We start from the raw sequence: 16643 nt of genomic DNA on the forward strand, positions 1-16643 counted from the left end.
TGGGTGGGAGGGCGTGGTGCTGGGTGGGGAGGGGCTGGGTGGAGAGGGGCTGGGTGGGGAGGGGAGGGTGGGGCTGGGTGGTGAGGGGCTGGGTGGGAGGGGTGGGGCTGGGTGGGGGTGGGAGGTGTGGGGCTGGGTGGGGAGGGGCTGGTCACCCCGTGGTGCCCTTATAAAACTCAACGTTTAACCTACTCACGCCGGCTTGTGCCCGCCCTCACAGTCGGGCATATTTGTGGAATACACCACGCCGCCGTTGACTCTGCAGGCCATTGACCGAGCAACCCAACGTTCCTACCAGCTCCCTCCGCAGGAATGTGTTACAATTTGGCGTTTCGCTTGTAATTACATCAACCGGCATCATCGGGGACATTTTCCGCAATTGTGAAGAGATTCACCTGCTTCCGATCGTGCTAAAATGAGTAAACGCAAGACTTGAGGCCAAACCCATTCAAGCAAAACACTAGCGACGATAATCGCGAAATCGCGATATCGTGATATCGCGATATACCGCAACGACGACGATAATCGCGGCTCTGGCGTTGCACGATATATCGCTGAATCCACTTCCGGCGGAAGCGGATCCGAGGGGGTGTGGAGCGGATCCCGCACTCTGGGCCCGAGGCCCCCCCCTTGCCTGGAGGCCTCTGCCCGGGAAGCGCCGCCTGCCTCCCGCAGCCGAGCCGTGCCCACACCGCTGGGAGCACGCGCGCCTCGGACTCAGTTGCCCCTCCCGAGTGTCCACACCCCTCTTCCCCTCCCCCCCCTTGCACTGACTGCTGCTTCTCGCTACTGTGAGTACACAACCTCGGTGGTTGACGAGGAGATTAGTGATGATGTTTGCGAGGTTGGTTGGGTTGGTGGTGAGCGGCATGATGTTGTGAGCTTGATCATGCCCGGGGTTGTTGTTGTTGGTGGTGGTGGTGGTAGTCCATGAAGAAGACGTCTCTCTGTTTGCTTAACCATGGCGAGTCTTTTCAAGGCTCACCATAGCCTTTAAATGTAGTCACGCTCATGACTTCCCGTGCCTTTATTAACTTCGCCATTCGTAAACTCGCCTGTCGTAATCTTTAGCAGTTCGTGCGCACGAGTGGCGGATGCTTCAGAAGTTCATGTTGGGATAGTGACTTTTAATTTCTTCCGAGTTTCCGCGCCTTCGTTACTCAATCGCTACTATTAGGTAACTATTCGTATGCCAATTTAAAACAAACTGGTCATTAGAAATAATTTTATATTCAGTTCGCCTTTAGACAACTTTTGTGATCCACTTATATCTATATGTAGCCTCTCCCATGTATGTGCTATGAAGAAGGACCATTGCCCAAAACGTCGTCTATTATATAAACAGTATACATTTTTTTCTGTTGTGGCAGTGCAATTGAAGAATGCGTTGAGTTTCTCGGTTCCATAGCAGTTCGTGGGTCTTCATTGTCGTACATGTCATTAAGATAGTTGCTTAGCAGCTGGTGTGCCTACATAACAACAATAGTGTCACCACACGCGCTTGTGCCAGGCTACGTGCACTTTACGGCCACCTGAATTGTCGAAGGCTCGCTGATATGAAGAGGTCACGGGACAGACCCAGGTGCCATGTGTTGACTGACTGAGTTGACTGGCAAGAGGGCCTCACCTGTGCCCCCTACTGTGCCAACTTGCTGTGCTTTAGCCAACAGGCGCTCTGCTCGTTGTTGTGAACGATTTACAGTTGTGTCATTGATGTCACTGGAGCTTTGGTGTTGCTGTGATGAGTGAGTGAGTGTTTGAGCATCATTAAGTTCATCATCATTTGTCATCAACGTCAGCACCATCATCTTGGGTGCCGCGGTGGCAACATTTTAACTCCCTCGCCTGGTATGCGGGGGGGTCGTAGGTTCAATCACGACCCTGACACTTATATATTTGGATATTTCATGTTCTCCCCGTGGTTGCATGGATTTTTCTCTGGGTCCTCTGGTTTTTATTAATTTCCACGTGATGATAAGCCACTTCGTTGAGCTATCGTTTGTGATAGCAAGGTTGCTTCTGTAAAAGAGCTGTATAAGCTCAGCGGGCCTTACCTGGTCAAATAAAAATAAGGTCAATAGTTTAATCTTCAATAGTGGCGTCGCCATGATGACAAGTGAGCATTTCTGCTGAGACGGGGTTGGGTGAAGGTTGTCCAGGTGGTGGTGTACAGTGTGAATGAATTGTTGACTTTTGCACGGGGCACTTTATTTAGACTGGCACACTCACGCGTGTTTAAGAGGACCTTTCGATGTGAATGTCTTTAATAGTTTAGTGAAAATAGAGATGTTTTTTTCAAGTTACTTGTGCGATTTTTATTTTGATCTCACACCCCCCCCCCCCAAATCACCACACTTCCCACATCATCACATGTCACTAAATCTAGATTGGAAACTCATTTATTTTAAATAGCTATTTGTGATGTAAAGCTTTCGTGACTGCAGGGATTCATATTATTGGTTCTTTCAGTGAAGTCACGTAGAAGGGAAATAATAAAATAATATAAATATAAAACAATAACAATTATCACGACGTTTCGACTGCAACACAAGCAATCATCATCAGGTGTAAAATCCACAGAAAATCCACAGAAATACATTTTTCTTTCTGTGGATTTCACACCTGATGATGATTGCTTGTGTTGCAGTAGAAACGTCGTGATAATTTTTGTTTTATATTTATATTTTATTATTTCCCTTCTACGGGACTTTACCGAAAGAACCAAGAATATAGCTATTTGTGTTTAGTTTGTTGACCTTTCCCCCTGCACCTCCCATTAACACGGTTGGCCATGTATGGTGCGAAAGAAGTTCAACAATACTAAAATCTCCCCTCCACTTCCTCGCGTTCTCCCTCCCAAGCCTGCCCTTCATCACGCTTCAGCAGCCACGGCAAGAAACACTGTTGTCTGCACTTCTTCAAGGGAGAAAGTGCAAAATTACACAAACCCTGCCCCGAAGCCTTCTTGTGGCGAACCTACCTCGACATTGGTATTTACATCTTTAACATATTGCTGCCATACGCATAAATAAAATTGCTCACGTAATATGCACATCCCCCCCACCCCCTTGGTCACAGGGGACAACGTGTTCTGTGGCTGTAATAGTTGGTAAATGTGTGTCACCAATTGGGGGCCATAAGGCAGCATAATACACATTTCTGTCACTCCACAGGCTGCAACACTACCACCAGCGACCTACGAGGAGGGTAGTGCAAGCCCTTTTTGTTAGCACCGTGCGTAGCCAATCGTTCTAATCCAAGGTGCTGGAGAAGGACAACAAACTAAATACAAAATCAATTATGAAGAAATTAGTTTTCATTGCATAGCTCCAGTGGCTTCCTAATATCACAAGGATGAGCGTTCCATACGGCCACAGAAGCGCATTTGAATGCGTGCGATGCGGCGGTGACCGTCTTTGTTCGATGGATAGGCAAAAGCTGCTGCGTGGACGATGGGAGATCGCGTGATGGTTTATGCTCCTTCGCGAGATCACCAAGTTATTGCGGTTGATTTGTGGGAAGGACTTTGTGTGTAATGAGTGCTTAGAGCAGTGAGTTCAACTCCTCTGCAACATGGCTCCAGTTTTTGTGAGACATCGACTTCAAAAATGTTTCTCCTTCTGTTCAAAGGACTCATGCCTCTTGTTGATTCTTTGATTCCATCTCTTTAATGGCCTGCTAGCTATACCCTTTGTCCACAATTCTGGGTGGGGAGGGGCTGGGTAGGGAGGGGCTGGGTAGGAAATGTGGGGAGGGGCTGGGTGGGGAGGGTCGGGCTGGGTGGGAAGGGGCTGGTCACCCCGTGCCCCACCCTCACAGTCGCCCATATTTGCGGAATACACCACGCCGCCGTTAACCCTGGCAATTGACCGAGCAACCCAACGTTCCTACCAGCTCCCTCCGTAGGAATGTGTTTTGTAATTCTTTGAAGCATAATTTTCACAATTGAGGCATTTCATTGTTATGTAAACATTTACTGAATACTAATTTTGAGCTTTGATTTTGTCCATTTTTTATTTATTCAAGTCCAGAAACATTATTTTTTTATACTGTGAAGAGAATGCGTCACTTATTCAGACATAACATCTGGGACGTCCTCATGTGAATGTTGTTTTTTGTATCCTGGGGTATATGATGTTTTTGCTGGACAGGTATGCATATGATTTGTGATTTCGTCTTGGTCGTGTTATGGTTTTGCATTGTAGGTTTTCTAGTTGGAATCATGATAGTTGGAATCATTGAGGGGAGAACAGGAGAGAACCCCCCACACGTTTAAACGGTGGTTTTTGTATTACAGAGGGATATTTGAATGGGGTCCTTTTGGTTTTTTGTGGCAATCAAACAACATTCTTGGATTCAGAAGTACTTCAAATCAGATTCAGGAGCTCTTTTTTACAGATATCCAGGAAGGTTATAATAGTACAAAACACAATAGGAGTGTAATTGATAGGTAAGGCAAACAAATCATTTTGAAAATAAATAGAATCTCCATAGCAACAGTCCACCTTCATGTACCGTCATGTCAAGATGCAACAAACTCTGAAGCCTCTCTGGCTGTGGGCACAAGTTGTGGAAAGCTTTGAAGTAAATGTTTAGTTTGTGACAAAGTTGACCTTTTTTGTAAAATTAACAATTCAGAACATTGAGGCATTACTACAGGATTGGGAATGACGTCGAAAGGAACTCAGTGGCCCAGGTGAAACTCGGTCGCCCAGGTGAAGCTAGGTGGCCAAGTGGAGCTAGGTGGCCCAGGTGGAACTCAGTGGCCCAGGTGAGGCTCAGTGGCCCAGGTGAGGCTCAGTGGCCCAGGTGGAGCTCAGTGGCCCAGGTGGAGCTCAGTGGCCCAGGTGAAGCTAGGTGGCCCAGGTGAAGCTCAGTGGCCCAGGTGACACTAGGTGGCCCAGGTAAAACTAGGTGGCCCAGGTGAAACTCAGTGGCCCAGGTGAAACTCAGTGGCCCAGGTGGAGCTAGGTGGCCCATGTGAAACTCAGTGGCCCAGGTGGAACTAGGTGGCCCATGTGAAACTCAGTGGCCCAGGTGGAACTAGGTGGCCCAGGTGGAACTAGGTGGCCCAGGTGAGGCTCAGTGGCCCAGGTGAAGCTCAGTGGCCCAGGTGAAGCTCAGTGGCCCAGGTGCAGCTCATTGGCCCAGGTGAAGCTCAGTGGTCCAGGTGAAGCTGGGTAGCCCAGGAGATCTGGTATTTAAATCAGAATTTCCAGTTTAGCGAGTCGGTGAGCTCAGCTCATGACCATTTAAAAACCGGTTTGATAAACATCCGGTATGCACCGCGTGCGGGGAGCATGTAAAATGGTTGCCTGTACAGGGTGGTCCAGATGTGTTGTGACCCACAATTAAATTTTTTTCCCTTTGTTTTATTAATTTATGTTTTAAATACACCTTACCTTAAAGAAAATAAAGTTTTAGAGAATTAAATGGGGGGGGGGTCACAAGACATCTGGACTACCCTGTAAGTGTGGATGCAGAGGACTTCGTAATTTCCTGGAATGGCTGCTCTCTGGGAGAGTTTCATATTGGTAATTTCTTCACCTTGGGGAATGGTGCCAATAGCACAATTTAATTAAAACCAATTGGAAACAATTATGACGAATATATACATTACCATAATTATTTTTTGTAACAAAGAGCGAAACGAAAAACACTTCTGAGAATAGGTTTTACCCCTTTATGACAATACAATATGTGTTAAGATTTTTAAACACCAAATAGATACCCTTTTCAAGGGATCAAGTTTGCATTAACCACACGTACATGTGGTAAAACATGGAAACAAAGTTCTCCGATAATAATAATAATATATTGATTGCCTCTGAAACTGATTGGGCTACACCAGAGACGTCCTTCTTTTACGTCCTTGTCGCACCACGTGTCAGACCGGAGAACGCCAACAGGCGAATAGTTAATACGAGATCATCTTCTGTCACGTGTTGACTTGTGCCATGCGGGCGTGGTGAGATTGCGAAATGATGTGGGCCAAATAGCTGTTTTCATGAGTCACATCCGGGCTGTTTCACACAATTGCGTGCAGGTTCTGGGGCTCACTCGGGCGTGATTCGTTCGGGCTCACAAGTGCCGTGGCCAGCAGCTGTGAAGTCGAGTGGCCCTCGTTTCTCTCGGTCGCAAGGCGGCACAATCAAAGGGCAAAGTCAAGTAAGTACGGGGGGTGCTCGTCCTGCTGCCATCACGATAAGGCTCCACTCTGGATGCAGTAAATCTAGTAAATCTCCACTATTTAAGAGCTCGTCTCTTGGAATTTTGCCTAGCTGGATACAGTAAATTCAGCTGTGACGGTCCCACCTGATGACGGAGACTTGTGTTGCCTCCGAAACGTCGTAATTTATTATTTTATTTCTATTTTTATTTCTATTATTTTTTACTTTTACCTACGTGACTTTACTAAAATAAACCTAAGAGTATGAATCCTTGCAGTCACGAAAGCTTCAAATCTAGAATTAGGCTCCACTCTGTTTGAAAACGCGTCTCTTACTTGGCTGCCGTGCTGCATCTGAGCTCATTTGACCTGCTCCGAAATGATAGGCACAGTGCCACGTGTAACCAAGTTGCGTATTCCGTGCGATGTACATCGTGTTGTATGTTTGAGGGCAATCGTTTTAATAGTTAGTACAAGCAGCACTTGCCCCAACAGCCTGTTAAGGCTATACGGGGGTCTTTATCTTAGTTTTTTGTGTATGGAGGACGCAAGAAGGATAAGTGTGTTTGTGGGTATAAGGAGGGGTAATTTATAGTGTGGGGCAGTGAGTGGATTATTCTGTCCTGCACTGCTATGAGGAGTGTTCTTCATTCATTTTGGATCAGACACTTTACACGTTTGACTTACTGCTTAGTTTATTTTGAGGTGATACACAGCATAGGGTTGTAAACCGGTTATTGATTTTTTTAAATAATTGTTTACAGAATCGACTCGCAATTCCAGTGGTCATGGAATTGATGATTAGATTAATTTAAATTTTAGCAACAATCGATTGGATTGGCACACAATAATGATTAGCACGGTTGGCTATGTACATATATACCGCACGGCGTATTCCAATGTGTTAGCAATGTTGGCAACCCATGGCATACAGGTAATGGGTTTTCACGTGTAATATTATACACACACATGACAAAAACAGCCCTGTTTCGGTACACTGCTGCATGAAGGTTTCTTTCCACGCCATGTCGATCATGGGGGCTGTTTGACTCGTTTGACGATACGTCACCACGCCGGTCATTGCAAGTTGTTGGTCAATGGAAAATAGTTTTTTTCTCTCCCATTTTTATTTCTGCGTGCGATTATCAAAAAGACTTCAATAGAAGTGAGCAACTCTAGTGGTCAATAACCGAACGTTAGATTTCTGTCCACTTTGGCTACCACACCCTTTACACTTCCTATTTTATCATATATTATTTATAAGCACCATTTATTTCCCGTTTTTTTTAACGGCTCCTCTCCACACGGCCGTGCAGGCATCCACAATTCACAATCCATACTGAATTGTTTGAATTGATATTTGGTCTTCATGTGTATTTTCTGGCATAGAAATGAAACAAGTATAACCCGTAAAAACAAAGTTTTTCACTTATAAATCCTTTATATGCGTGGCGGCTAGAGTCCTCTCGTCCTCTGGCTTGAGATGGCTGCCACCTATGGGTCAGATGATTGCATTGCACCATTAAGCAATTGGTAATTAAATATAATATTTTTGTCCTAAAAAGTGTAAAATTTTGAAAAAAAATTTTGACGAACATTAATTGTCACACACAACGAGTCTGTGTGGAAAATGTAAGCTCGATTGGATCACGGGAAGTGGGTTAAAAAACGAGCGAAAGATTTGCACGGTCGTAAGCAAGCAAGCGAACTTAATATAAAGGATTTTAAAAGGGCCTTGTTTCAAACTTTCCTATGACTTGTGTTGAGAATTATCTGCACAGGGCATTTATGTTGTATGTATGTTGAACTGATTTCGTACAGTACGCAGCCGCCCGTTCTAATCGGAGGTGCGGGGGATGCTTCGGCATCACCGTTGGAAGGTCGTGAGTTGACGTCGTGGTCAGGGTTGATAAGTTGATTCACCACTCTGGAATGTCAATGCTGGTTGTCTTCAAGTATTATTCCCTCCCACACACGGCACATTTCCACGGCTAGCTGGGAGGCTGCTGCTGGGATTGAGCAGCAAGTCACCTGGTTTCTGACTTTGAGGCGCCACGTTGGCGGGATGTTAACTACCTCGCTTGGTATACAGGAGGTCGTGGGTATGGTCTCGACCCTGACACCTGTACATTTGGTGTTGGTGTGGTGTTGGCTACTCACCCCGTCCTGTGCCGTGATGGCCTTCATACGTGCTCGCTTGACCCAACAGTCTGTTAAGGCTATACGGGGGATCTTTGTCTTGTTTGTTATTTATACAACAGAGAGATAACACGTAGCCAGCCAGGGCCAGGTGGCTCATGGTGCAGCTCACAATCGTAAATGTTTGCGAGTTAAAATCCTGGCCTGCGGTTTGACTCAGAAGATGGTCGCTCTGGCCTTAATAAAAAATAAGCGCCGCTTTGTCTCGAGAAGTCAGCAGTGGTTGTCCCCTGGATAGTTTTCTTCCCTGCCATAATACGAATGCGGAATATCCACCACTGGCTCAGAGATGTAAACATGAAGTGAGCGCCGCATCAGTGCTCATTTGAGCAGGAAACGCGTTGAGTGATTGTTGCCAATATAATTATTATTGTTTGTGGGACCACACCTTTGCGATTCGCCATGAAGAAGGGTGGCGATTGTATTCATTCAGTGAAGCTCCTCTTAAATCCACTACTCTTACCATCCATACCTCCACTCGATCCACGGAAAATGATGTTTCTGCAGTTTGATTCTTCCTGTTATTGGTGGAAAATTATTCACCCTAGATCCGTGTTCATTTGTGTATTAGTCACTCGAAAAGTAGTCTGCAAATGGTGCTGATTTCAGCCTCTTAGTCACCTCTGTTGTATGAGTTTCGGGGAGCTGCAAGCATGGATGAATTGTGTGGACCAAAGTAATTTATTGAGATAACAAGACCCACCAAAAGTGTCTCTGCATCACCACGCATGAGAGGGGTTTTACTGTGCAGCTATCATTTGTAAATAACCCAACCGCTGTTTTAGTGGGCCACCAACGCTCACCACATTTCAGTTTAGAGTATCTATCTAGAGTATCTATAAGTTTCCACATAGAGGATATTTAGAGACTGACATCACAGGAAAGCAAAACCACCCCGATACGTTATAATGTGCAGCGCGTCATCATACCTGGCCCCTAGCATGTAAACCAGTCTAAGCCACGGGCAACGTGGACTTTTCTGCTGTGTTGTGTTTAACTTTGTCCGCAGTAATTCCTAATGTACTGCAATTTTGGTACAACAGTTAATTGACCTTGGGATTATCATTGTGGTAGATCATTGATATTAAAGTTGTGTTTGTAGTGATGAATAATCAACGCAAGTTGCAGTGTTAAGTGGTTATTTGTTTTCTTTGTGGTGGTGGATGTTTAATCCAGACTTGGTGCTTAACTGCTAAATTCAGATTAGGTACTGTTGCTGTATGTATATTGAACTTCTTTTGCACCGTACATAGCCATCCGTGCTAATCGGAGGTGTGGGGGGAAGGACGACAAACTACTGTTGGTAGCATCGCGTGTTTTAATGACGTTTGTAAATGTTTACGAGCACCGATGCACTTGCCCGTTTCCCCGTTAAAAGTCTACTCAATTCAGACCTTGCGAACATTCAAAACTGACCAAACTGTTATCGTCGCGTGTCGCTGTTTTGAAACGGCAGGTTTTGCACAGACTGTCTTGGACACCTCGATGTGAAGATGTCCAGCAAGACGCTTGACAAGGCGACGCGAAGCAAGCTCATTGAGGAGGGCCTCCGGTTCCTCCAGTGAGTGTGGCGGGGGTGGGGGTGTGGATGCTTTGCAACCGAAGTCGGCGGCTTGGGTTAGCGTGAGAACAGCAGCAGCCGATGAAATTACCGATCACAATCGCGAGATAGCGGATTCGTTTTTTTTTTTTTAAAGAGATTGCGCGCCCTCCGTTCCGTTGGATCGTCGCAACACGTTTGAAAGGGCACCCCCGGAGGCAGTTGTCCCTGTGTGACGCACGTTTAACTCGGCACCTGGCCTGCAGGCCGGGTATTGGTCTGCCGGTAGGGTGCGATGATTCGTATGTGGAGTCCACGTTGTGGAATATGCGGGCACATTATTTCAAATTTGGCAAATTTGGACTTTGATGCCGGCACAAATTGGCCTTCTCTTTCCGACTTATGCCAGGATATTAAAGTGTGCGGTCTAAAACACGTGTCTTGTTCTAAGCTACAGTGCTGGATGAAATTCACTTTGTAACTAGTAATAGTTTTTCCACGTGTAGAAAATACAGTTTTTTACCATGTGTGATGTTAACTGCCTTTCCTGGTATACAGGAGGTCGTGGGTTCGATCCCAACTGTGACGCCTGCTGTATATTTGGACTTTGCATGGTCGTGTGGATTTTTCTCTAGAATCGTGCGTTTAGAGTCGTTAGCTGCTATAAATGTCCGCATGATAAGCCACTTGGTTGAGCTGTCATTTGTGATTGACAGCTCGCTTCTGAAAGCTCAGTGGGCCTTACCTGGTAAAATAAAAATAGTTTGGTTTACAATTTAGTTAATAGTTTAGTTTATGCCTGCAGTTGTGAAACAATTGAAAATGTGTATGTGTGTTTAATTATAATTTTGTTCTCGTTTTTGTTTTTCAGATCACCGCAGCCTTTTGACGGCTCGGACAGTGAATATGAGGTAGTTTTCTTAGAATCGTCGTTGTGTTTTATGTCAATAACACAATTTACAAATATGATTTTCCTTCGGTAGGGTGCAATCTATTACATTGCAGAATATGTATGTGCATGCTATGAGAAGGTAAAGTAAACAAACAGCCCTTTATCATATCGACTGCTCCTAAATTTTTTTTGCCAATATATATTTGACCATACCTCACCATGCCAGTTTATTTTGTTGTATACCTTACAATCAGTCCCCTGGTCAGTTGTGTGGTTATAATCCAAATGGTTAAATTTAGACTCAAGGCTTGGTCAAACTAAAGCGTGGAATTTTCATCGGAGCAGTTTTCATCTTCTTGGTTCTTTCGGTAAAGTCACGTAGAAGGGAAGTAATAAAATAATAAAAATAACACATAATAAAATAATTCTCACGACGTTTCGGGCACAACGCAAGCTTGTGCCCGCCCTCACAGTCGGGCATATTTGCGGAATACACCACGCCGCCGTTGACCCTGGCCATTGACCGAGCAACCCAACGTTCCTACCAGCTCCCTCCGCAGGAATGTGTTAACTAAGTACACTGGTATTTTATTCTCTTTGCCAAACAAATCAATGGGTAGATGAACACAACTGATGCACCATCCTAGGGCGGTTAATAAATGCTTTCTTTCAGACAATGTTTGGTGAAATGAAAAGGCAATAGAGAGGAGGGTGGAGTGCATTTGGAAAATGAAATTTAGTAATGAAAAGTAACAGACCACAGTATATTTAAGGCAAGTACATTTCCGATCAGTGCGGGGTTACCCATTATGATGCATGGATTAGAAACATGGATACTGCCAAATATTGCCTCTTAAGGAATCAATCAAAAAGGCCTTTAGTTCAGATTTAAATAACATGGAGCGAACTGCAGCCTTCCACCTCTGCTTAATGAGGATGCGGCTTGAACTATAAAGTAGTGTGCTTGTATGCTATTTATGCACATTATATGGGGGTGATGTGTTGATGTGACATTTAACCCTAAAGGAATGAACAAATCTCTACGAGCAGGACAGAAAAAGAAGAAAAATGTTTCGGACAATTTGGTGAAATGAAACCGTTTTAACCGAATCGTGACAAATCATTGATTCCCACGTGGTTTGGAGGTGGATGGGGGGCAGAGTTTGAATCGTTATAGGCCTAGTACAGGGGTCGGCAACCAAAATAACAAGAAGAGACATTTTTTTTTTCACCCAAAAAACGTACTTTGTAATATTTCATCAATGGACATTAATACATAAAGATACTACCAACATTATAAACACGTGATATTAAAATAAACATGGTTAATGAATGCATTAATTAATATGTACTATACCTACAACAGCCCGTCGTTAACATATTGGGCTCTACGGAGGCTCGTCGTCCACGGCGATTAGCCGTTAACAGAGGTGGCCATTAAGAGGGGCTCTACTGTACATACATTATGTCACGAAGCAGTTCTTAAAGAGCCGCATATTTCCGACCCTTGGCCTAGTCGCAGGGGATACGGTCACGGCAATGTCTGCGCACGCCATGCGGTTACTGCCAACCTGGCAACGCCAACCAACGTGCCCCCCCCCCCGCACCCCTCCGTGTACGTCGAACCGTTTCTGTGCCGCCGATCGTCTCTTTTGCGTCTTCCTCGGCCGGCGCCCAGGGGTTCCTGCGCAAGCTTGTGTCGTGCCTGTGGGCGGACGGGGACGAGTTGTACCGCGCGGGCGACGCGGCCACGGCGCAGCGGCAGTACGGGGAGGCGCTGGACGTGGTGGAGTACATGGAGAAGGAGGGCCTCCACTGCCCCAACTTCGTGAACGAGCGTCTGCACGTCAACCGCGCCGCCTGCCACCTGCGCCACGTAAACGACGCTGCTAAGACAAAGATCCCCTGCGTAGCCTCCTCTTAAACCCTTTCCCCTTCCGATGACGTACGCGTACGTTGTGAGTTATTCTTCCGATTGTCTTTTAAACAGAGTTGCTGGGCACAGGGCCACAACCGAAAGAAAAACTAAAATTAAATAGCTTTATCGGTACCGAGGCTACCACAAGTTCATGCGGGAGGGCGTGTGGCACAGTTTGCCGCCAGCTATCACAGAGTGCGGTCGTGTCACTACAGTTCTCTGCGGTGAGACAATGTCTTTAAAAACGACGGCGCTATGCCTCTAAATAAAATTAACACTTACCGCTTCCGCGTTCTGAGATTCAGTGGTGAACGGGACCCACCCTGCAACTTGCAGATGTCTTGGAATGGGAAAGGGTAAACAGACTGTTGGGGCAAGCAAGTGCTGTTAGCGAGGAGCGCCAATGAAGGCCGCCACGGCACACAAGGGGGTGGGTGCCACGCCCGGCCGCCTTTGTCTCCCTAGCGGCGACATTTTTACACATCTCACTATGTACCCGTTTGAGATTGAGTCGACCTAGGGGAGGTCCAGGACCGGCTCAGATAAGCGTCACTGGTGTTGGCCGTGAGCGGGAATCAAACTCGGGTCACCGGGTTAGTAGTGCAGCGCGCTAACCGCCACGCTACCGCTCCCAAACGCTTCACACACACACACTACACACACACACTGCACCATGCACTGTCTTGTTATCAGTATTCTGATATCTTGTGTTCTAATTCCCTGCAGTGTGGTAAGTTGAGCATCTCAGTCTGGTCACCAATGACAACCACAAAAAACATGAATCTTGTCGCATGTGTGGGCTTGCAAATAATTTGGCCATCCCAAGCAGTCACCGCGTTTGTTGGCAGAGCATTTTGGGTTTTTTTCGACAATGTTTCGTTGGGCTCGATTGCGACGACTGAACACGCAAAAAGGCGAATCGATAAATAACCACGGTTGTGAGGATCGCAGCGAGGAGCCGGCCGTCACGCGGGGTTGACGTGAGCGAGAGATCTCTTTACCCCACTCCCCCACCGTCTTCCGCTCCCGGAAAACAGAATGACTTCGGCAAGGCCCTGGAGGACTGCGCCCTGGCGCTGAAGCTGAACGAGAAGAACGCGCAGGCATGCTACCACAGGGCGCGAGCGCTGCGCGCCATGGGCAGCGTACGCGAGGCCTACGACTCCGTGGTCATCTGCTCTAAGCTCATGCCGCAGGTGAGGGACGACTTCTGGGGGGGGGGGGGGGTCCATACGATGGGCGGAGCGCTTTTTTGTTGAGTGGCCCCTTCAGCAGCCGCAGAGCTCATCGCAGTAACGGGAACTTAACAGTCCGAGGAGCTGACGCCCCGGTGGCCAGATGTTAACTCCTTCGCCTGGTATGCGGGAGGTAATGAGTTCGATCCTGACCCTAACTCCTGTATATTTGGAGTTTGCATGTTCTCTCTCCCCGTGGTCGCGTGGATTTTTCTCCAGGTCCTCCGTTTTTTTGCTCCACATTTAGTAACATGCGTTTAGAGTATTTGGCTGCTATAAATTTCCACATGATAAGCCACTTTGATGGCCTATCATTTGTGATGACCAGGTCGCTTCTAAAAAAGAGCTGCGTATTTATATGAGCCAATTACTCGAAACGGGCGTTTCTAAATGTGAAGGGAAAAACCGGAGGACTCGGAGAAAAATCCTTGCAATCACGGGGAAACCATTCCAACTCCAAATATACAGGCATCAGGATCGAACCCACAACCTCCTGTATATAAGGCGAGGTAGTTAACATCTCATATGGAGAGACTGTAACCCTTGGACAGTTGCGTTTAGCTGATTTTAATGAACAAGAAATGATCATGGTTTGTATTTGCTGTCGTGGGCTGAGACCTTCAAGGCACATCACTTGAAAAATGCGTTTAATCGCGCGTGTCTAACACGAACGTTCGAACCTGTGATCTCACTGATGCTGACACATTTTTATAAAAGGTGTGAGCTCCCCGAGTCATTCAGCCACCTCCCATGAAATATCACTGAAATTAAAAAAATATAATTACTACCCTTTTGAACATAACCTTTCGTTCCCTCGTGTAAAGGGCATAAACTCAATTTATACAGTTTTTTTTTTAATACCAGATGATGCGCGTCATCCGTAATTTATGCCATCTCTCTGCACGTATGTGACACCACTTTGCCAATTGTTTCTGTCTTCTCTGGTCGGATGGAACCGTCCAGAATTCGCATATGTATGTTGAATTTTCTTCACACCGTACGTAGCCAACTGTTGGAGGTTGACAAAGCCAATGAGCACTTTGGAGTCAATTAAATGACTACTGATTTGTGGGAACTCATTATTGGGCATATTATTAAGATACTGTTCTTGCCATGGGAATATGGAATTTCTGCTGGCAGGCACATGGCGACTGAGACAAACTCCACCTCAGTATTCATTTGAGCACAGACAACTTGACCTTTGACTTAACATTCTGGGGTTGGGGCTCGGGGCTGGTGTAAGTCGTTTTCCAGTTATGATGTGGAGACTTTGGTTGGCTGATGTGTGCTTGCCCCACTTTTATTCCCATTGCCAAGGATGGCGTTTTAAACGTTGCGTTCACTTTTCACTTTTCCATTGCCTTGTCTAGCCACGCAGATGCCATAGGGAAGTGTTCTTTACATATTTTCAGAGGAGGGGCCACTTTTGCCGATAAGACATCAGTCTGAGGGCCACCACACATTTGAAAACATTGGGGTTTGACAGCACGAAGATAGGGGGCGTGTTCACATTTGTGTTTTTTGTCCGGGGCCTTGCACATCAGTGGCCCGCGGCAGGCCTTGCAATGAATGACATTGGCGTAGAGGCCCTCTGTTCGTCATCGATGTCGCTCGTTCTCCCCATGCTCAGGATCAGCAGGTCATCGCGCTGATGCAGGAGCTGGCACAGGCGTTGGGGCTGCGTCTGCGCAAGGCCTACATAAGCCAGGTAAAGACGGTTCTTTGTCAACGACGCGCCTCTCAAAAAATGCATCATCGTCATCTACCCGTTGTTACCTGCGCGTGGTAGGACGTGCTGACGTGTTTGACGCAGCGTCGCGTCAGGCGTGTTGGTTTGGCCACTGGGCGGGCGTCTTTTAAAAACGGGTTGTGCAGTGAGCCGCGTGCAATAAAATAAAAAATGTCACGTAATATTACGACTACAAATGTGACACGCAGTTATATTTGTATTGTTTTAGTTGTATATATAGTGTGGTCTATAACATAATTTCTTCTCTGAGAATTTCCATCTCTGGGGGCTGTTGGTAAACATGCACGCCGGGGGGTGTTTTTGTCATATGTTGGGGCGTGCGTGAATCCACAACATTTACTCTTCAAACACACCGGCGGGCTGAAGAAGTAACTAATTGGCGTTTTGTTAACGTGACACATGTTTTACTGATTGGCCGTGTCGGGTGGTGGAGGGTTGTGACACATTTATACTTACAGGATCTCACCCAAAAAACATTATTATGAACAACCCTGCGCTCGTATACTTGGAGTTTGCATGTCTCTCTCCCCGTGGTCACGTGTATTTTTCTCCGGGCCCTCCGGTTTTTCCCTCCACTTTTAGAATCGACGTGCGTTTAGAGTATTTGGCTGCTATAAATGTCCATGTGATGAGCCACTTCTTTGACTTATCATTTGTGGCCAGGTCACATGTGAAAAAGAGCAGTATAGCTCAGTGGGCCTTAACTGTGAAAATACCAGGGGTTGAATGATTCCCTTCTGCAATACAGTCATACGATACAACTTGACTTTCAGTTATGTTTTCTCAAAAACAAAGCTTAAAACATTTGTTGTACAGCCGTCAGATACACATATATATTAAATATATGTCTACGTTTAAAATATAGCATGTTACTAACGTTGGTTTTGCGTCTTTGGAGCTGACGTCAGCGTGGTTAATTTGGGCGTTGACGTCATCGTTG

At 46.2% G+C, this 16643-nt stretch overlaps 1 protein-coding gene across 1 annotated transcript in view; it reads left to right on the top strand.

Annotated features, from left to right (window-relative positions):
* The first annotated feature begins 624 nt into the window (after nucleotides 1-624).
* The window catches only part of LOC133353689 (zinc finger CCCH domain-containing protein 7A-like), a 38074-nt gene continuing 22055 nt past the window's right edge, over nucleotides 625-16643 (top strand). The window contains exons 1-7 of the mRNA XM_061570127.1: nucleotides 625-791; nucleotides 6047-6168; nucleotides 9825-9929; nucleotides 10780-10819; nucleotides 12479-12676; nucleotides 13756-13914; nucleotides 15584-15661. Coding sequence (XP_061426111.1) covers nucleotides 9862-9929; nucleotides 10780-10819; nucleotides 12479-12676; nucleotides 13756-13914; nucleotides 15584-15661 — 543 coding nt within the window. The 5' untranslated portion in view covers nucleotides 625-791; nucleotides 6047-6168; nucleotides 9825-9861. The remainder of the gene's footprint in view (nucleotides 792-6046; nucleotides 6169-9824; nucleotides 9930-10779; nucleotides 10820-12478; nucleotides 12677-13755; nucleotides 13915-15583; nucleotides 15662-16643) is intronic.

Source organism: Lethenteron reissneri, chromosome 44, assembly GCF_015708825.2.
Source record: "Lethenteron reissneri isolate LAM-NWPU_2019-01 chromosome 44, ASM1570882v1, whole genome shotgun sequence".
NCBI lineage: Eukaryota > Metazoa > Chordata > Hyperoartia > Petromyzontiformes > Petromyzontidae > Lethenteron > Lethenteron reissneri.